Source organism: Astyanax mexicanus, chromosome 2 (assembly GCF_023375975.1).
Source record: "Astyanax mexicanus isolate ESR-SI-001 chromosome 2, AstMex3_surface, whole genome shotgun sequence".
NCBI classification, from domain to species: domain Eukaryota; kingdom Metazoa; phylum Chordata; class Actinopteri; order Characiformes; family Acestrorhamphidae; genus Astyanax; species Astyanax mexicanus.
Genome location: NC_064409.1, coordinates 7,329,316 through 7,352,104, shown reverse-complemented (window position 1 = coordinate 7,352,104; position 22,789 = coordinate 7,329,316). Strand labels below are relative to the sequence as shown.

The 22,789-nt window shown below is 39.3% G+C and overlaps 1 protein-coding gene across 7 annotated transcripts in view; it reads right to left on the bottom strand.

The window, feature by feature from the left end:
- Nucleotides 1-22,789, bottom strand: part of flncb (filamin C, gamma b (actin binding protein 280)) — a 112,675-nt gene that overhangs the window by 53,743 nt on the left and 36,143 nt on the right. For 4 of the 7 annotated variants that reach the window (XM_049473290.1, XM_049473295.1, XM_049473291.1 and 1 more), the window contains exons 2-9: nucleotides 21,845-22,093; nucleotides 12,053-12,150; nucleotides 4,736-4,886; nucleotides 4,330-4,448; nucleotides 3,755-3,832; nucleotides 3,442-3,604; nucleotides 2,355-2,555; nucleotides 1,056-1,178 (exon numbers count right to left, since the gene is read on the bottom strand). In XM_049473290.1, the coding sequence (XP_049329247.1) occupies nucleotides 1,056-1,178; nucleotides 2,355-2,555; nucleotides 3,442-3,604; nucleotides 3,755-3,832; nucleotides 4,330-4,448; nucleotides 4,736-4,886; nucleotides 12,053-12,150; nucleotides 21,845-22,093 (1,182 nt within the window). The remainder of the gene's footprint in view (nucleotides 1-1,055; nucleotides 1,179-2,354; nucleotides 2,556-3,441; nucleotides 3,605-3,754; nucleotides 3,833-4,329; nucleotides 4,449-4,735; nucleotides 4,887-12,052; nucleotides 12,151-21,844; nucleotides 22,094-22,789) is intronic. The other 3 variants (XM_049473293.1, XM_022671872.2, XM_049473294.1) reach the window with 1 other exon arrangement.

The window sequence follows — 22,789 nt, the reverse complement described above, 5'->3', positions numbered from 1 at the left end:
GCTGTTTTATTATTACTGTAAAGTGTTTATTTACAATCCAGGGTAAAAGTAAAGTAGCTTCTATACCATAAAATGTAAATGTGGATTGTCTGTATTCTGACAAATTATGATCCATCTTTGTTCAAAAGTGGCAGCGACAAAGGAAAAGTGATGCAACAATATGGACCAATCACAGTCGTTGGGGCTTGCGCAGTACACTGCCTGGCCAAAAAAAGGTCACGCACTCTAATATTTCATTTTACCCCCTTTAATGAATTGTGCAGCAACAGGTAGGCTCCAGTCAATAAATGTTTACCTACAATTCACTAGGTGTTCCAAAAAAATAAATAAACACAGCTTAATTATAACAAGGCTGATTAAAAGCTAGTTAGGGTTAATTTATTATATATATCTTAATAGACTTATTTGGGAAATTGGGAGTTGGGAAATCAAACATGTTAAATTTGGAATAATTACACATAAGAAAGTATTAGAGGATTAAAGTGTTACATCCATACCAATTGTAGAGGTCATGTTGCTGTGGTTTGATTGGTGACCTCTTATAGTCTCAACAGAGCACGTGTAAAGGTGATCGTCCAGCTCCACCACTGAGTGAGTGATGGATATATATATATATATATATATATATATATATATATATATATATATATTTATTTTTTTTTTTTTTTTTTTTTTTTTTTTTTGCGCGGGTTAAGACGACATTGCCAGCCAAGTCTAGCTGTTATCTACTACTGAATGCCTAACACACACATACACACACACAATCATACACACACACATTCCCCCACACACTCTCCCACACACTGACTCCCACTCATCCAATCTCGCTCTGTCTCTGCTGAAAGCTTTATGCGGGGGTCTGCTGTATATACAACAGAGGCAGCACATGCCAGGCAGCTGAGGGCACGGGGGATAAGAAGAGGGGTGGCACGTCGGAATGGACACGCCAGGGAGAGGTCGGACAAAAGACAGAGGGTAAAGGGAGGAACAGGGAGGGAAGGTAAAGCGACCAAGCTTCTGCAGGCATGTGCCGCGCCCCAGCAGCCCGTACTAACTTGGTCGCCTGGGTTTGGGCGGCGTTGGGGGGGGCACTTTCTTGGTCTTTTCGGAGGGCGGCGTGCGAATAGACTGGGGGATTATCTGAACCGGGGAGCCGGCTGGCACACCGCTCGAAGGAGCTAGAATGACACACAGGCGAAAAACAGTAATACAGGAAAATTCTTTATATCATAATGTATGGTGTTTCTTTGTGTGTTGTGGGGGGAGGGCAGTGCCGAACCCCCCGGAACAGAGAACACACAGACCCTCGGAGACAAAAAAGAAAAAAACAACCTCAAAACACATTCCAGTCTGGACCAGAGATCAGGGGAGGGTCTCTCAACACATTCAGCAACAGACTGTCTCTACATACAGTGTTTGTGGATTAGTGCACAGCCCACCATTAGATTCCCCAATAAAAGATTTCTATTACATACAGCAAGGGCTCTCAACCTCATTACATGCTTTACATCACATTTCAAAGCTGTTTATAAGAAAACCTCATATCTCCTTTAGGATTTGTTGATGTTTTTAGATAAATCAGCTGTTTTTACAATTAAAAAAACATCTTTAAATATTGGAAATATATGTAAAATATTTATGAGCTTTTCTCATGATAGCAATAACATTACTTAACATTACTAGAAGAACTGTAGTGTTTATTTTCAGATTAAAAGTTATGGCCTCCCATCAACACAAGGGGGACATTTGAAACTTTAAATTAGGAATGCACTGAATATTTCTGCACCTGAATTTATATATATTTATATATTACTTACAGTGCTTGGCTGAAAAAGTAAAAAGTTTAATCTATATGGTGCCTTGTGGCATGTCTGCAGGAATGTTAAAATATTAAATTTTAATAGATTTACTTTCTATAAAAAATTATACAAAAGACATATAGGCTATTTAATTTATGCAATGGTAAAAAAATGGTAAAATGAATAAAAACTTGCAAAAAATATATATTTTAGTGCATCACTACTGAAAATAAAGGATATGAATATATGAGTTATATTCATAGATCAGACTTGGCAACATGTCCACATATATCACAATGTTTTTCGAAATGCAACTTGCAAATGCATATATATATATGCAATATATAGAAATATATATATATATATAGGACATGTTGCCGGGTCTGAATTCTGAGAGGTCTGTTTGGAATACCTAAGCACTGTAATTAGTGTTTGAGAACCCTTGCTCTGTACACGTATGAGATTTGTGAAGGGTACAAACTCTATTGATTACTATCATTAATAGATCAGTATTTTTAGGACTACTTGACAGGCCTCTCAGTAAGAGGTTCTCACCCTCTGAGATGTGCACAGTGAAAGGGCTTCTGGGTATCTGCTGGCCGGCGAATGTCACGTAGATAACGTGAGGGCCTTCCAGCACTGGGCCATATGTGCAGCGGAAAACGCTGTCCCCTTTATTCTCCAGTATGATTTCCACTGTGTCCCTGCGGCCCTGAGAGTCGACGATGATCACGCCCACATCACCTGCTCCCGCACCTGAGAGGACAGACAGATACATCAAAGAGGCTTCAGGTCTTAGATAAAAATAAGTGAGATACTGTATGTTGTATGCAATATAAAACTACCATATTTTTAACAATATAAGGCACAAATAAAAATCCTTTAATTTTACCAAAAATCATCTGTGCGCCTTATGTATCAATTTTACCAATCAGGTTTTAAGTAAAGGACTCCGCTATCTCCATGACCTGGGCTGGAGCATTAGCATTAACTGCTAATCTCTATTTCCCCATTCAGAGGTGAGTATTTCCAGCCTGTAGCCTGTTGCTAACACCGTCTAGCACTGCTGGAGCAGCATTAGCATTACCCACTAACCAAGCTAAGCTAAGCGCTAGCTCTTTAGCCATTCAGAGGTGAGTATTATTGGCCCGTAGTCTGCTGCTAACCGCTGTTAGCCGCTAATATTAATGCTCCAGCCTAAGTGCTGGAGAAATTCGGAAATCTAAGTTTACTGTAAATAAACGGAAGTGCTTTACTCACCTAAGTAAACAGTTTTCAGGAGAGAATCTGTGTAGATTAACATCCAGCACTCGTTTGACTTTAAAATAAAGTCTTTTTTATTACAGTTTTGTTTACTTAGCTTAGCTTTACTTAACTTAGTTAACTACCCCCCCACTCCCACCACCACCACACAGCAGTGAGGTCTGCTGAATTAGAAGTTCCTTATAGTGTCCCTTAAAATGCGCCTCATAATCCAGTGTGCCTTATGTATAAAAATAGACCAGAAAATAGATGTTTATTCATAGTGCACCTTATAATGCAGTGCTCCTTATAGTACGAAAAATTTGGTAAACCGAAGATGAATATATACATAAAAACAGTTCATCTTGTCAATACTGAATATATCCTCTTGATTCCGTACCTGCGGTATAGATGTCAAAGTATGTTGGCTTGTTGGCCACATTGCCCACTGGTTCCAGACCTGGGCCGCGGGCCTGTACTTTGTTGGGGTCCCCTAGAGCTTTAGATACATTCACTAGAAAAGGACTGTGGTTAATGTCCTGCCCAGCAAAGAGCACCTTCACCTGGACACAGAAATGTTTAGAATTTAAACAACGTACTGCATGAAACTATTTAAATGTATGAAACATTTAAATCTATTTCAATTCCATTATTCAGGCTATTGCAAAGGCTTTCATGTAAACACGTTGGCAAAAATACAACATGCCTCTTACCTTATGAAGTCCCTCTACTTTGGGCAAATAGACTACAGAGTAGCTCCTGTTCTTGTCATTGTTAGGGATCACTCTAGCCTGGTAGAATAAGAGACAGAGAGGCGCAAGAGTGAGGAATATGGTTATAGTTTTCAAATGATTTTAAGGGAAAATCTAGCCCCACTAAATACTGTTGTGACTGCATGTTTCCCAGAATTATTCATGGGCCAGAATAGTGTGCTAAAGCTGTTGAAAATATAAGTGTAAAATCTGAATATATATCTGAATGCTCATTCTGCTCAAGTTACGGATAACTTGAATGGGATAGTTATGTTCAAGTTATTCACTCTGAAATTAGTGGCATTAATTCATGTGTCCAATCCTCAGTAATAGAAATTCTGTTATATATGTATCCTACAAAAGTGTATACAGAGTGAGTTAAAAGTTACAGGACACTGTAAAATGCTTTTTTTAAATCACTCCAAAAATATACTATTCTGAGGTAAATTTTAATGCTCACTCCTGACCCTGATCACAATAAAACTAGAGTTGAAATAGAGTTGAAAATTCTGATCCAAAATAAGTTCTAAGATGACCTCTTCTGTGTGACCCTCAGGATCCTCAATGTACACCAGGACCTCTCCAAGCCCCGCCTCCACCGTCTCAACCACAAACTCAGCTGGCCTCATCACCATGTTGCCTCTGGGCTCAATGCCTGTGAAGAAAGCAACAGAGCAACAGAGAGAGAGATAAAATAGAGATAAAATATAAGAAATAAATAAAGAGAGAGAGAGAAAAAGAGACAAAGGTGAAAAAGAAAAAAGTAAAAGAAAGATTGAGATATAGAAAGAGAAGCAAGAGATATGAAAAGAAATATAAAGAGCACTAGTGAGAAAACGTGAAAGAGATTGAGAGAGAGAGGGGTAAATAGTATGATAAGGATAAAAATGTTTGTTCTATTTGACCATGTCTTTGCATGTGGTCCTGAAAAGGGAATCGTACCGGGTCCGTAGGCTTTGGCCCTCTTGGGGTGCAGAGTTTTGGAGCGCAGGGGAGCGCCAGGCTTCAGCTTGGCTTTGGGGAACTGAGACAGGTAGGTCATCACTGAGTGCTCATCCACATTTGGGTCCACAATCTCCTCAGGAGCGATCACCTGCACAGGGTAAAGAACAGGGAGTCAGACATCAGCATGACTGACGAGAGACAAAACATACTGTATACAGCTCTGGAAAAAATGAAGAGACCACTTCAATTTCTGAATAAGTGTCTCTGATTTTTCTATTTATAGGTATATGTTTGAATAAAAAGAGCATTGTTGTTTTATTCTATAAACTACGAAAAACATTTCTCCCAAATTCCAAATAAAAATATTGTCATTTAGAGCATTTATTTGCAAAAAATTAGAAATGGCTGAAATAATAAAAAAAGATGCAGAGCTTTCAGACCTCAAATAATGTAAAGAAATCAAGTTCATATTCCTTAAGTTTTAAGAGATCAGAAATCAATATTTGAAGGAATAACCCTGGATTTTAATCAGTTGTCATGCATCTTGGCATGTTCTCCTTCACCAGTCTTACACACTGCTTTTGCACAACTTTATGCCTGTTTAGTTTGATGGCTTGTGATCATCCATCTTCCTCTTGATTATATTCCAGAGGTTTTCAATCTGGTAAAATCAAAGAAACTCATCATTTTTTAAGTGGTCTCTTATTTTTGTCTTCCATAGCTGTTTGTCACCATTGATCAGTTCTCAATTTAATCCTTTTAAGGAATTTTTATTCTACTTAAGGAATAAAAAAATAACATACTGGCTTATGCATGACTGTGGTGATGCAATACTATATAGATCAACCCAAACCTCCCTGATTCTGAATGTAGAACTTAAATAAGAAATAAAGAAATGTGTGCGTCCTCCACTGCGATCAAGATAAAGTGCAGAGGAAGTGAGTCAGGGAGCGGAGGCACCACATCAAAAGCATCTTTAACTGCAGTCGAGTTGCTCGCTACTGGGGCTGCTACAATCACCTGGAGCTTCCTGCCGTCTATAAAAGCATGTGAGGATGATCTATGGTCTAAGAATTGTCAAGGAATTCACTGAGCCAGACTGGAAAAGAGACACATAGAATGTGAAGGAGAGAAATAGGAGAGAAGGGAAAAATATGTGATTTTATTTGAATACTTTAACTTATCATAATACTTTATTTTCAGTCATTAATCTGAACTTGTTTTGTTGTTTTTGCTGTTTGATGTTTGCTTTAGCAATACTGTTATTAATTTAATGCCAATAAATTCAAGCTACTTTAATCTAGACAGAGAGAAAGACACAGAGAGAGTCAGCTGCATCTGGCATGCACGTTTAACTCATATTAAAGAGGGAATTCATTCAGACTGCTGTATGTCATTACAGTCATTTGAGCAGGTGCAAACTCTCTCTCTCAAATACAAAAACACAAATAATAAAATCAGTATTAACAATCACATATAACTGAGAGAATATGTGTACAAAACTTCAGAATCCTGACAGAGCAGATTGTTTGCGTTTTGTACATTTTATTTGCAATTAGATAATGTGATGTTTTTAATGTTTTCAATTACGCTGATTGCTGCTGCCCTTTCATTTTTATTATTCATTCTCTTTTGATAGCCTTTATCTGAACTCAGCAGTCTTGCAGAGCTTTTAGTGTGCTTTTAGAAAGATCACATCCATTAAAAAATAATTATAATAATGATAACACCACAAATTTACAACAGACTATTTATTTTAAAGCTGTCCTAATATAGAAAACTGTATTTTTCTTTGGCAAAAATTAATAATGGGGGTAACGTTTGTGACAAAGTGACAAACTGTGATCCTCCTCATGCCTTCTGGTTCATGCATAACCAAAACAGAGCTGTAAAGAGGCCAAATCCAAACCCAAAACTGTAACAATTCTGACTTGTTAATATGTACGCTTTTAAAATACATATATACTATACAGGGGTTGGACAATGAAACTGAAACACCTGTCTTTAGACTACAATAATGTATTGTCCTGATGGACAGTTCTGGTGGAAACAGGAGAGTTGAGGTGCACATTGAATTCTGCCATGATTTGATCAGCCGTGGTTTTATGTTTTTTGGATACACTCCGGGTTAGCACCCGAACATCCTTTTCAGACAGCTTCCTCTTACAGCATCCACAGTTAATCCTGTTGGATGTGGTTGGTCCTTCTTGGTGGTATGCTGACATTGCCCTGGATACGGTGGCTCTTGATACATCACAAAGACTTGCTGTCTTGGTCACAGATGCTCCAGCAAGACGTGCACCAACAATTTGTCCTCTTTTGAACTCTGGTATGTCATCCATTATGTTGTGTGCATTGCAATATTGTAAAACTGTAAAACTGTGCTCTTACCCTAATTGAACCTTCACACTCTGCTCTTACTGGTGCAATAATGTGCAATTAATGAAGATTGGCCACCAAGCTGCTCCAATTTAGCCATGAAACCTCCCACATTAAAATGGCAGGTGTTTCAGTTTCATTGTCCAACCCCTGTAAATACGCATAGCCCACTGCTGTAACAGGGTAAAATGCAACTGTCACTTCACAAAAACATGGTGTTTTGGTTGCTTTTGACTCTTAGATTTTAAAGTTCAGGTGGTCCACAATAAAATTGACAGTGTTAAATGTTAATTTAAATGGATTGTTATATCTTATCCTTCTTTTGTAACATTTGTGTACTATGTATACCTGCTGCTGGATGTGTAGAATTTACTTTCGGGGATCAATAAAGTATTTATCTATTTGTCTGTCTGTCTGTCTGTCTAATTGGGTAAAGACAGTGTTCTGCATCTTAAATAAGACACAATAAGCTTAAAGAAAAACACTTACTGGTTAAATAACTGCACATTTGAGAAGTTTTAGGGTTATGAAATAATAAAAATGTCGGTCATGATTACAACATCTGAAGCAGACATATTCATTTTTGTACATTAAGAGAATATAGTTTAACTTTTACAGGGATATATATATATATATGGAATGCAAATCAACCATAACTATATGGCTATGTAAATTCCTGTGTGAAATGGCTGTCAGTTGCTGAAATCAAATCACAGAACTCAACTTTTACATCAAGACATTCACTGATTAGGAAGGAAAATGGACAACAGCAGTGAGTGAGGTGTTCATTGGTGGGGCAGTGAATAAAAAGATGAAGCTCTTTTGTGCATGAATGTCAGTTGAATGTCAGGCATGACTTTTCATATGAATGCCAGATATAGATCACATCATCTTTGTGTCAAAGAATTAGCCTTAAAAAAAAGCCTAGCATGTGCTTTTACTATGGACAAAATGACCAACAGCTGGTGGGGGGGGGGTGATTTGGCTTGGTGCAATAAATGTGCCTTGTTTAAAGAAATTTAAAAACTATTCCAACCTAAAACATAAAAAGCACACATGGGCCTTACTACATTCTGCATTACATTAATATTATTTAATTATTTAGCGCAGCTGCAGATTAACAGTCCTGAAATCTGGCACCCCATTCCCAATGAACAATTTATCCTCTGTCTAAATACCTTTGAAATCTTAATTCTCTCATACTTCTTAGGAACATTCTGCTCTTATTCTGTGTTCTGATTATATGTTGTGTCAAATTAAATTCTTTTTTTTTTTTGTCATCGTGTTGCTTTTTAAATTTGTTGTTGGTAGAAAGCTCTGTTCCTGTGAGGCCCCTCTTTCACACCATGCCGTTTAAGTGGCTGCTATATTTAACCTCAGGCTTTAGGGATAAGGGTCTTCTGGAAATAGTGCCACATGGTATTTAGCACAGCCGCTGAGAGGGGTGGAAGAGAGACAGAAGGATAGAAAGACAGAAAGAGAGAGAGAAAGAGAGAGAGAGAATGGGAATGACAAATATCTGATGGCTGAACTGAAAGTCTCGCAGCAGGGCAGGATCTCAGAGAACACATTCCAAAAATTCCCCCTTTCTCTTGAGGGAAGAGGCTAAACTCTCCCTGAACCGGACACCCTGCTGCTGTGTTTTTACTGTGGGATTTTACTGTGTATGATCTGCATGCTGTGTTCCACAAGTTACCATAAAGAAACTCTATATACTGCGGCTGTTTCCAGAGCAGAACTGTGTTCATGGCAAATCCTGGCGTCTCTGCAGTGTGCCGTGAAAATCACATTAAATATGCCCATGCTGATGCTGGATATACTGTTACCAGACTCAAGCAGAGACACAAAGGGAGTCCAAAATTACAGTCAGCTTATGGTCAGCAGTCCAGCTATCCGTAAAATGTTTTCCAGGTTGGTAATGTCTGTAATCAAGACTCTGTCAAGTTCAAGACAAGTGCAAGACTTTGAATAGTGGAGTCCAGGTCATGTCTAAAGGGGAGAGAGATCAGGTCACAGCCGAGTCCAAATTAGTAAAGGTAGAGTTTATAGACACTGTATAAATATGTCATGTGGTTAATTTGGTTTCCTATCGCAAGGATAGCAAACATATGATGCTAGAAGCTAGAAATGCAATAAGACGAGTCAGCTTTCACAAAACAAATGAATATACAGATATATCAGCAGCATAAGGTAAAGCGCAGAACTACTTTAACCCTTCTTAACCCTTGGCATTGGCTCATTTTTTTGTGAAAAACATATATCAAAACACATTTTCGATAAACACACACTGTACACCCACCTACCCCCCCCCCACCCCCCCACCCTACGCATTTATATTACATACAGTATGTTTGGCCAAGGGCTAATAAACATTGCTTCATTTGTAAATTTGGAACTAAACAAATTTTCTACTCATATCTTGAGTTTAATTCATTTTCTTTTACATTTTATTAAAAAACGAATTTAAAAAAAGAGTAGCACTTTTTGAAAGAAATGTAACATAAGAAAGGTAAAGGGCAAATATTAACCATGTAAGCTGTTTATATTGCTTGCAATTTAGGTGAAGCAAGCATGTGTAAAGCATTTTAATGTAAAATTGCTTTTAGCCTAGAAACATGAAAAATAGCTAAATGGCAGCTATTTGGCCAGCCAGAGCCAGTGCTGGACTTCCTTTCCTTAGCTTTCTTTCTTTTTTGGGCACTTTTTTGCCAACCTTTTGGCCAGCAGGGGGCCCTCTGATCCCTGGGGCCTGAAGCAATTGTGTGGTTTGCATGGTGGTAAAATCTGCCCCTGATGGCAGCTATGCTTATAGCATGAGGACACTCAGCACATTCTAGTTTGTTATTTGTTTCCCATAAACAAATAAGATGTAGCTAACCCTCTGTTAATGTTAGCTAGCTTTCCAGTAACCTTAGTTCTATTCCAGGTAACGTTAGCTAGCTGGCTTTAGCTAGATAAAGTTAGTATGTTAGTATGTCACTGCTAAAGTTATCTAAGCTAGCTTTCTGCTAACCTTAGTTCTCTACCTGGATTAGATGTTTACGATGGGCCACTGTGCATTTTCCCACCGGCATTAAACTGTAATACCTAAATGTAATACCTACAACAAATTTACAGTAAATTTAAGATGATTTAAGACCCATATTTTAATTTAAGACATTTAAAGACTTTTGTCTTTGTGAGGCATCATGTTAATAATAGAGCAAAGAGGTTAAAACGCAGATATGGCAATCACTTAGGTGCCAATAAATGGGAACAGCTTCTTAAAAGGCTGAATAAAGCATGTCTATATACATACTGTATGTCATGGTTTGGTTTTGAGTATGAATTATTGACATTTGTGAAAGTTTTTTAATTTTAAAGGCTTAGTTGTCAAGTTTAAAACAAATTTGAGTAAATAATGAAAAATCAAAAGACCAAAAAGGGTTCAATCTTCTAAGGTTCTTACGTAAACCCCTTAAAGAACCAGCGGTCCAATTGGCCTTTGCCTAATTAGAGTGTTCCTCAGAAGAATGGAACACATGGTGTGATGATTTGTTTAACTAGCACTAACCAGGGTTCAATTATTATTACAAGTCAAAGAACCAATTTACAGTATTATATAGAGCCCTTTTGTTGGTGTCCAGCACTAATATTTACATGTGTCACAGAACACATGTGTTCAAGACATAAGAGCGCCATACGCTGCCTCACACACACACACACACACACACACACAGGTTCAGTCAAACTAATCAGGTCAGTGATTAAACAGACGAACTAATCAAGTGGAGGAAAATTGGTGGGTATAGTAATATGTCAGTAGCACAGAAACACACACAGCCCCATTTTCCCTCCACAAAAACATGAGGTCATGCTCATGTTTTCCGTCTCCAAACTCTGAATTCCTGGTTGCGCTCTCCAGTTGCCAGAGAGCCAGATCCCGTCTCAGGGAAGTGTGTTTAGTGAGAAAGTAAAGAGAGGTTCTCCAGGTTTCTGCAGTAGGGGAAATATCCTCCTGCTGAACTGAGGAAAGCTTCTGCCAGCTTTCATCCAAGATAAACGTAAACCCAATCAAACTCTGCCAATCAAAATCCACCAGGACATCCTGAATCCAACATCCTGTACATATTAACACACATACACACACACATACATTACAAAAGAGCTGTCAGTGCTGGACAACATATGGTCTATATCCCTGCACTGCAATTAATGTCATAATGGTATTCATTTTTTAAGTTTTAGAAGTATTGACAGCATATAAATGTAGAAAGGAGTAGCAGGGAAATTATTATAGTCATAATTCATATTGCTAAAAGCATGATAAATAGCATGATTCGATAGAGAACATAATTTATACTATATTATTCTACAGATTTTACTTTGTTTTGAGTTAAATTGACACTTTGAATGCATAAAATGTGTACAATTAACATTTGTAAGTATAGAAACCTATTTTATAGTATTTTTTTCAAAATAGTATCGTACAGGGCTCGGAGTAGTCCAGCAGACTAAGGCGCTGCCACTATGATCAGGAGGCTGAATCCCGGTCATGCAGCTTGTCATCAGCTGCCGGAGTTAGCTGCTGAATTAGAAGGAAAATATGGCAACACCCCTGTTCCTTACTAGTGTCGCATAATGCGCCTTATAATCCAGTGATTGATCAGTGCGCTTTGAAGTGTGAAAAATCTGGTATATTTACTGACAACAAAAATGCTAAACATTAATGTAGGTAAAAAACACAACCAACACTATTCCCACCTATCTAAGTATTAAAGTCAATCAGCACTGTGAGAGAAAGTCTCTGTAATTACTCACCTTCATCTACTGTCAAACTAATAGGATTTAGAACAAAAATGGATCTATGTAAGGTGACGATTATTCAACAGGTAGAGTCAGCACAGGCATAAAAACAAGCAAAACAGTGTAAAGCTGGAAAAAAATGTTGATTACCTGAGGAACACCAAGCCAGTCATCAGCCTGCTGCATGGCCTCCCTGGCATTCTCCACTGGCTGATTTGGGTCCCACATCTCCCAGTCGGGACACAGACCTGAGAGAGTGCAAAGAGAAAGAGAAAGAGAAAGAGAGAGAGAGAGAGAGTTATAGTTATGGTAAATACAGTGATCATTTTTTCAAGTTCCACAATACATAACTATTACTTTAACTATGAAAATAACAACAAGCAAATTAATACAGCTGTTGTAATTCAATTCTCAACTATATAAGTACAGAGTCTGAAGAGAATCTGAACCCTAAACCCTGAATAGATAATTAGAGCACATTGTCTGAAGAGAATAATTGTGGACAGGATGTGATTTTATCTACTGGAAACATTTTAATTTAATTTGACTGGATGGTAAAAAGTGGTTGTTTGAAAGCAAACAGGAAGTCAGGAGTTGGACGCCAATCTGCAATCCTCCACAGCCTAGGAACATTTCAAGCCCCTGCCACAACCCATCAGCACCACACTTGAAGAATCCCATGCACAGTATCCTCACCATGGCTGAACTTCCCTAGTGTCCCCACTGTTCTTTAAAAAATATTAATAATTAACACTTAATATGGGCATCAAACTCTAAAGCAACACCAAGCAGCACCTTTACCTTAAAGTATTGTGAAGCTCCACTGACTTGTAAATGGGAAAATTGCATCTTTGTTGCTGCAAAACTATGCTGTTGCTCAGCTCAGCATGCTGCTAACTGCACTATGTAACTCAGTCTACCTGTGGGTGTGTCTCACAGCTTGTACAGAAAAGCATAACCTGTAGTGATGGCACAAGTAACACTGTACAAATAACAGCACTTCCTGGTTGTAGGGGGAGCACAGAAGCAAGACATGCCAATATACAATTACGTTGATTTAGGAACATTTTCTTAACAATGCAGACCTGTGGATAAACAGGCACTAGCATTAGACCAGGGGGTTGGCAATAGGCAGCCTGCGGGCGTGTCCCAATTCACTAGCCGGGGCAGCAGTAGTGTATTGGACTGCGACCCTGACGACACAGGTTTAATCCTGTGTGAGGAACAGTGTGTGTATTTATTATTTTTTTTTCTTTTCTTCTTGGGTTTACCTGCTTTGAGATAAACTGTTTCGTGATTGGGATCAACAACCCTCTGGGCTGAAGAGCTACTAGTCTGTAGCACTCAGATTGTTTCGTTTTTTTGTGGCCCACCACGTAATGGCTTGGAAAATATCTGGCCCGCGGCCAAACTTAATTGCCTACCCCTGCATTAGACTAAATGTATCCTAAAAGTACAATGACTGGATACAATATTTTCTACAATCGCTGGTTCAGAAGCTCCTAAACAACTTAAGTGACGGACTCAAACTTTTGTCAGCCACAGCCAAGTGGCCCTTTAACAGTGTTGGGAAGGTTACTTTTAAAATGTAATCCCTTACAGATTACTGATTACATCACTCAAAATGTAATTTGTAACGTAATCAGTTACATTACTTCAAGTGAGTAACGTAATCTGATTACTTTGGATTACTTACAATATTGTCATTTTTTAAGCCTGAATGAATGTAGCAACCACATACTGCAAATTATCATTTTATTTTTCTTTCCAGTTAACAAATAGATAAACAAATAAAACAGCCTTTTCAATCACTCTATAAAAATACTTATGAAACCATTTCATCAAACAATTTTATAAAACACTTCTATAAATTGATGATAAAACAATTTAAAACCAAACAATGTAACAACAACTGTAAGCTATCTACTTGCAGGTTTGCCACCAGTGTTAATTTTGACAACAAATTTTGATTTAGTCTTAGTCATAGTTTTGTGACGAAAATAGCATTTAGTTTTAGTCACAATTCAGTAATTTAGTCGACTTAGTTTTAGTCAACTTAATGTCATAAGAATATAGTCTACTAAAATTACAGTAAATTTAGTCTAGACTAAAATGTAAAGGGTGTAAATGTAAATGCTTTTTTCATCAGTTCCCTTGAATTATTAACTATACACGTATACGAAATGAAACGTTTAATAACCAATTGAGTAATATTGTTAATGTTTGAATGTGAAATATATTTATATATGATTTAATGTATATTATTATTATTATTATTATAGGTGTGTGACTATATATATTTTACATTTAAAATTTTGCTCTAGAAATCAGGTCATAAAACATCTGAATAGTTAAATTATAGTTTAAACAGAGCTGTAGATGCAAAAACAGCTTTTAAATGATCTAGTTTTATCTCCAGCAGTAACCCAGCACACCTACTGGAGCTACAGTCTATAAATGAGATCAAAAACACACCTTCACACACTGTCCTGTAGAGATGCTCTCAGGATGTACTGAGAGACTTCATGAGTTAAAGTGAGAAACTTATGAGAAAGTGCTGTAAGGAACTTTACACAGACTTTTGGGTTCATAGATTCACTTATTTTATTGTTTTATTTTGGATATATTATTGAGTTTCTTTCTGACCTGTTCCTGATTTAACACTAGCTATATCTTTCCCACTGTGAGACTAAACAGATGATCTGATCTTAATGAGTGAGTTCTGTATCAGTTCTGTGTTTTAGTGCACTGCCGAGTTAAACACCCCGTCAGCTCATGAAATAACATCAGCATTAAAACGCGGATCTCTGCATGGAGATCTGTGTGACTCTGGTCTGCAGAAGCTGAAAGATTAGTGGTGTTTTTACCGGAGATTGAGTCGCTCCACACGGTTTACACGTTATCTTGTTTTTTTGCGACGTCAAAGGAGAAATATATCGCCCCTCTCTCTCTCTCTCCCTGCTGAACACTGTCGAGTTAACTTCCAGTCGAGCTCCGTAAGTATCGACAGGTTAATTCCCGGGTTTGTAACTGAGCGCGCAGCGCTACTGCAGGAAAAACAGGTACTGATTGGATGAGTACCCCGCTTGTCCCGCCTCTCCACCTTCGCTAAAGTAGCAGTGATTGGATCTCTTCCTAACTGGTCACTACCTTTCACAGAACTAAATCAGTTCTGATTGGATTTCGTCCCTGCCAAACATTTTCGTCTCGTTTTTATTCGTTGACCAAAATGTCAATTAATTTCGTCTCGTTGTGTGTGCGCAGCCGCTGTCTGCCCCTCCTCCCTGTGTGTGTGTGTGTGCAGCGAGATGGGACGAGGGGCAGACAGTTCCCTTTCATATCAGAGCGATTTCACCGCAAAATGTTATTTGCGTTTTGTCAGTGTTGGAAGAGCAAAAAAATAGGAAAGTACCGCAATGTAATCCTTTAATTTTAGCAGAGTAACTGTAATCTGATTACCATTTATTGAAGCAGTAACTGTAACGGATTACAGTTACTTATAATTTGTAATCTGATTACGTAACGCCGTTACATGTAATCCGTTACTTCCCAACACTGCCCTTTAAACACACCTTATTTGGCTTGATATAAAATCTACTGAGCAAACTTTTCCCATGTCTTCATCTCCACTGTTCGCTGCATTTCCACCTGACTAAACAGCCACTATCTGGGGTAGCACGAAAACAGACGTGTGAGGTTACTGGACATTGGAAAATGGCCTGGCAGAGTGTGAGAGGTGTTTTACATAGAGTGAAACGGACACCCTCAAACCACGAGACTATTACTGTCACTGCCAGACCCATATATCAGGACCAGCTTTGTTCGTAGTTTGACCCTCTGGAGCTCAAAGCTCACACAAGGCTGTCATTAGCTTGAATGGCTCACCTCCTGCTGCCAACACTGATAACTGTTTTTCAGTAACATTAGATCAAAACAGGAGAAAGAGAGTCACTCTGGAAAGGACAAGAAAAACAAGATGACTTGATAAAAATTCTAATTAGAAATGTTCTTATGGACATTGAATTCAATAACTAAAACAGTGTTTTAGGTGTTTGTTTGGTGTTTTTTGGTGATTTTAGATACTGATCTAGATCTCATTCCAGAGAACACAGTTCCACAGCTTAATGTCAGTGCATGGTTTCTAGGGCTGCAACGATTAGTCGATATAATCGACAATGTTTATTGATTTAATGTTTAAATTTGTCGACTACATATTTACCGTATTTTTCGGACTATAAGGCGCACCGTATTATAAGACGCACTATCAAAGAACGCCTATTTTCTGCTATTTTTCCATACATAGGGCGCATCGCATTATAAGGCGCGTTAAGTGACACTAGAAAGGGTGCCTATATCAAAGTGAACAGGGGTGGCGCCATGTTTCCCTTCCCCCACCGGGGGTGGTCGCTTGCCGGTGGAGCGTCTCAGTATACAAATCTAACGTTAGCTCTTTCAAAGTCAAACGAGTGCTGGATATTAATCTACACAGATTCCTCTCCTGAAAACTGTTTATTTGGGTGAGTAACGTGCTTCAGTTTATTTACAGTAAGCTTAGATTTCCAGATGTCCACTAAGGCTTGCTGCACCAGCGTTAGCATAGCTATCCGCTAGCACGCTAGCTAGTCACCTAAACTAGTAAAGTTAACCCAAACTTAAACGACAGCGTTACACTGAGTAATCCTGCGTGTTCTGGTAAGACAGTGAGATATTAGCTAGCGATTCGTCCCCCGTAGCTTGTTTTAACACGGTAAACAAGCAGATTACAGGCTGATAAAACTCACCTCTGAGAGAGTTAGCGCTTAGCATCTAGCTAATGCTAGCCAGGCAAAGCAGCACAGACTTACAGGCCGATAACTCACCTCTGAACGGTGAACGCTTAGCGATTAGCATCTAACTCTAATAATACTGCTCCAGCAGTATTAAAAGTGCTAAATTTAGAAAATACTGATCTCTGAACAGTGAAAAAGCTAGCTAGCTAAGCGGTTAGCATCTAGCTAATGCTATTGCCTGCTCCAGCCTCGGAGCGGCACGGCTCTGCACGGAGTGTGTGTTTACTGCTCCTTACACCTGACGGGTAAAATTTAGATAATACTGATCTCTGAACAGTGAATAAGCTAGCTAATGCTATTTGCTGCTCCAGCCTCGGAGCTGCACGGCTCTGGACTCTGTATAGCACTGAAACTCTGTATAACGCTGCACGGAGTGTGTGTTTACTGCTCCTTACAACCTGACGAGTAAAATTTAGATAATACTGATCTCAGTGAATAAGCTAGCTAGCTTAGCGGTTAGCATCTAGCTAATGCTATTGCTGCTCAGCCTCGGAGCTGCACGGCTCTGGACTCTGTATAGCACTGAAACTCTCTATAACGCTGCACGCAGTGTGTGTTTACTGCTCCTTACAACCTGACGAGTAAAATTCATACAAAAGGCGCACCGTATTATAAGACGCACTGTCAATTTTTGTGAAAATTAAAAGTTTTTAAGTGCGCCTTATAGTCCGAAAAATACGGTAATTGTCGACTAATTGTTGATTTGTAAAAGTTACACAAAGTGCTGGGGACAGAAGCGCAATAGGAAATGGGCTCACTCACACAGTTTATATTCAACTTGGTCTGTGCCTCCAAAAGTGTCCAAACAGAACAGATTACATATTTACTCACTAAATATCAGTACTTTCAACATCTAGACATTTAAATGCCTTTTACATCTCATGTTCAGCTGTTTTTCTGTTGTTTTTAGAGATGGAGAATGGATGGAGCCATGTAGCGTAAAATCCTGAGTGACAACCTTCCTCCCTCCGCCAGGACATTAAAAATGGGTCCCGGCTGGGTCTTCCAGCATGACAATGACCCAAAACATACAGCCAAGGTAAAAAAAGGAGTGGCTCAGGCCTTACCAGTGTACACCACTGTGTATTTCACTCTTAAATCATTTTTACAATAAAGAAAATGAAAGTGTCAAAGAAATACTTTTCTGGCCCCTATATATATACCAACACTCCATAGACTCTGAAGCTCCTATATAAAAAAACACACTCATATGTGCATATATACGTGTACACACACATTTACACAGATTGGTAGAATAAAGTGAAGTGTGTGCTGGCAGGAAATTCTTAGCGCAGCATGTGTTTTCACTTATTCATGTTTGCCTTGCTTGCTTCTGACACTTTCCATGCTGCTACAGTATAAAGGAGCGTCTCGTTAACCAGGCCAGGGTCATATACACACACAAACACACACACACACACACACACACACACACACTCACGAGCAAACACCTGTATCATCTAAAACTCCCACATGCCTGCCACAGTAAGTGGGCCCCTAATTAGTCCCAGAGTTGGGTCAAAAGGCTAACGCTAATCAGCAATGCTAAATTTCCCTGAATTCCGCTGTTATTAGGGAGACTATGATTTGCTACGCTCTAATGCACCCATTAACCCTGGAGTCAACAACACAACAATGACAACACACCGCTCAAGCAAGCACGGCGTTCTGCCGTGTCTACAGATCACAATAAATTACAGGGCGAGTCACGTGGGTTCAGCGTACCAGCTGAAGTGTGCTGTGTCACTCGGTGCTGTAAGTTATTTGGCAGGAGGAAAACACATTTTATAGCCTACTTCCACCCAACACCATTCTTAAATCCAACCCCTACTGCTGAGGGCTCTAATTACACCCGGCTGGAGGAGAGCGAGAAGAGAATCGGGCCTTTGTACACGAGGTGTGACCTATTTGTTTCTCAGGTTTTAATATGAATAGTGGTCGGGTGGATTAAACAGACTGATTAATGCCATTATGTGATAACCAGCATCGACCACTTTTAGCTCCATATACAATGCTGAAAGGATTATTAGGTTTATATCAGTAATTTAGTGAGAAAATGCTAGCAAGCCTTTAACCAGCTAAACAAAACTTATTATCTGAGAACATTCTCAAATAATAAGCAACTTCTGATTGATAATTATAAAACAGCCAACATGTGACTGCATTTTCTAAGTGAAGATTTCACTGCTCATTTAAAATAGTTATTACTGGGGCTCCGAGTGGTCCAACGGGTTTGAATCCGGGTCATGCAGCTTGCCATACACTGCTTGAGCCCAAATAGCCTTGCTCTCTCCGGGTGGGTGGATGGCGTTATTTCCCTCATCACTCCAAAGGGTGATGTCGATCAGCACAAAGCATCTGTGAGCTGATGTATCAGAACCTCCGAACACAGCAGCAGCAGTTCATGTGCTAGAGTCTAGGCATGTGCTAGACTCCGGAAGTCCTAATGAGTGAGTTGGGTAATTGGCCTTGTAAATTGGGGAGAAAATGGGATGAAAAAACAACTTTTTTAAAAAAAAGTTGTATTTGGGTCATTTGCCATTTTTACGGTGCACATCACATATGCCATACATGACAATGCAATAACATTGCCTCCAGCATGTTTGACAGGTGATGTTTGGAATTGGACCTATTCTATTTCCTTATTTTTCCTCAATTTAATCTTGATTTCAATATCGGCTGAGGCAACTCATTGACGTAATCAACTTAATCAATATGAACAATAATGGAAATAAGTTTATGTGCATAACAAGTTTCACTGTATCCTGTAGAGGATCATAGTTTTTAGTGCGCTCAATAAACTGCAGCGTTACCTCAAAACAAACCAAACTACATGTGTAAAATGTAACAAACACACTGTTCTTACTAAAATACTAAAATTAACTTTCACTAGTAAAATTATCCTGGACCTAAAAATCTTAACATCAGAAGTAGTTCAGTGTGTGCTTCTGAAGCATCTGTGAACAGAGGATCCAAAAGCAGTTTCAGAATCAGGCAGCAATACTCGCCTCTGTCCCCTTCTCTTCCTTTTTATCCCTTCATCCAATCGCTGTCGTACTGATCAAAGCTTGTATTTGAGCCAGATCTGAGCTATAGAGAGCCTGACTGAAGAAATGAGTCCCATGCCACGGGCTAGACATGAGATACTTTTCCCCAGAAGAAGGAACCAGATGCTGGGCAGCTGCCTGGTGAGATTCAGGCTGGAGCCAGCACAACACAAGGCTTGCTATTAAACCTGACAAAAACTTTTATTCCAACTCTCTTAATACCACAGCTGGCCTGCTTCTCCATTAAAAAAATGATGCATATGTAGGATATGGATAAAATATGTAGAATATAATGGGAAAATTCTGAAAAAAACTAGCAGTATGTCACATTTGGTTGAACTAAAGTGTAAAGCAGTATATGCCAGCTATAAAAGAGGTCTACCAATCAACATTGTGATACGTGAGCTTTCATGGCAATTGAACAAGTGTTCTAAAGAAGCCAAACAGTGCAGTAAAAACTGCAAGTGATATAAATATTGATGTTAAAGGGTATAAAAGGTGCAAAATGATATAAAAACTGGTATAAAATCTGCACACAATAAAGAGAACAGTCGTAAGCTTGCCACATATGGACAACACTGGTCACACATTGAGCCGTACTGGCAGAGATGGACAGATTTAAGAGCACAGATGCTAAACACTAATAAAATATGGCCCCTGAAATGAGCACACAACTGAATGAGCACATCTGTGACCCAGGAATTTATAGCAGGACATAACACCCAGAATCGACTTGTACGATCCAAGGACTACGCACCGAGACACAGCACCTGGCAGAACAAGCACAGAAAGTGGGCCAATCAGCAACGAGAACTAACTTGAATAAATATCTGCTGTCCAATGTTAAACACGGTAGTGGATTCATAATGATACACACCCAGCCATCTTGAGGGAGGTCTGAAATTACACATGCGTGTAATAGCCAAAAAAATATGACATCATTTAATAGTACCAGGTGCACCCAAATGCTGCATATTTCCTTATTTCCTATCAAAAGTAAATGTCCAATCATCTTGGGGACATTCAGCCTCTGCTAAGAACTAAACAATAAATGGCCACACACACTCATACATATGTGTATGAATCTGACCTCTCCTCAATCACTCGTTGATTCATTCTCGCTGGTTTTGTCCTTAGCTGACCCAGAGTGATTTGATTTACGAATTACTGCATTGGACAGAAGTCTTCAGGTCTGGTGCGCTCTTTTTTGGTTCTCATTCAAGGTTTCCTGGAACGTTCTGAAATCTGCTCTACAGCCTCGATAGAATCACACTACTGAGTGCACTCCATTAACATTTGATAGACTTGTACTTTTCTAAGTATACTCAAAGGTGTCCTGCAATGGGAAACTGTGTTGACCTTGGGATAGCTGAATAAAAAGCGTCAGCAGATGAACATACAGTGAATCTAAAATAACGACCATAACCACAAAAGGGCTGTAATACAGGTCAGTTCTAAAACTTTAAACTGCTAGGCTTGTGAAAAATATGCAAGATGGCTTCCTCACATCATATCCTGCATCTGCTGGATGTGTGTTGGCTGTGTACGTCCTCAAAATTAAACAAACAGTACACAATACAACAAGAGTAAGGGTAGTACAGGCTCTCAGCAGCATCAAAATGCCAGAAGATGCCACTATGATGGGGAGATTGCTGGTTCAAATCCCAAACATGCAGCTTGTCATCAGTTGCCGGAGCCCTGAGAGAGCACAATTGGCCTTTCTCTCTCTGGGTAAGTAGATGGCGTTCTTTCCTCTCAGCACTCTTAGGGTGATGTTGATCAGCACAAGGCGTCTGTGAGCTGATGTATCAGAACCGAGTTGCTGCACTTTCCTCCGAGTGCGCTGTGATGCTACTCGGCAATGCTTCTGCGTCAGCAGCAGTTCAAAAAGAGGCAGTGGCTGACTTCACATGTGTCAGAGGAAGTATGTGCTAGACTTCACACTCCTTCTGTTGTGACATTACATGTGATGAGCGATATACATCTATGTCTATGAAATTAAGCACTAAGATCGGCTCCTACACAGAGCCCATGCCTGGATCACGTTAAAACTTCAGTGTACTCACCAGGAGCACAGTTGTCCACCAGGGCGCCCAGCGCCTTGCCGTCCCTCCAGTCCCGGTGGAAGTTGTTAATGGGCAGCTGGGGAACCTTGTTCTGGATCCAGCCCAGAAGGCGCTGCTTGGGGGTGAGCTTCTTGGCATCTTCGTCATCTTCATCCTCCCACATGGGCATGGAGATGGAGTAGTGCAGGATGAGCGTCCATATCAGCCCCAGGATCAGCTTCAGGTTGCCGTCTACTATGGCTTTACTGTCTGCAGACAGAGATGGAGAGAGAACAGATCAGTGATCAAGAAAGTTCAGATTTAATTATCGTATGCATAACCATTGGTAGTAGCCAGTGAATTAAATAAACATAGAAACCATATAATACTCTAAGGAGGTTTTTTGAGGCACATAAGGACATTATTTAAATAAATGTTTCTCTGCAATAAAGAGTACTGTATTTTACCGACTATAAGGTGCACCGTGTAGTAAGGTGCACTATCAATGAAAATCTATTATCTGGTCTATTTTCATACATAAGGCGCACAGGATAATAAGGCGCATTTTAATCAACAATAGTAAGGAACAATGATGTCGCCATGTTTCCCTTTTAATTCAGCAGGTCTCACCAATAGGGGGGTAAACGTGTTTTGAGTTTTAACATGATTAATGCGCAGGCTGAAGTCCGATATACTCACCTCTGGACAGCGAAAGAGCTAGCGGTGCGGTTAGCAGTTAATGCTAATACTGCTCCAGTCTCGGTGCTGGAGAAACTTTACTGAAACTCTACTATAGCGCTGTACTTCAGCGGAGTGGATTTACTGCTACTTACAACCTGACTGGTAAAAAATTATACATAAGGCCCACTGGATTATAAGGCGCACTGTCGATTTTTGGGAAAATGAAAGGATTTTAAGTGAGCCCTATAGTGTGAAAAATACGGCAGTTTAGTTCATAAAAACAGA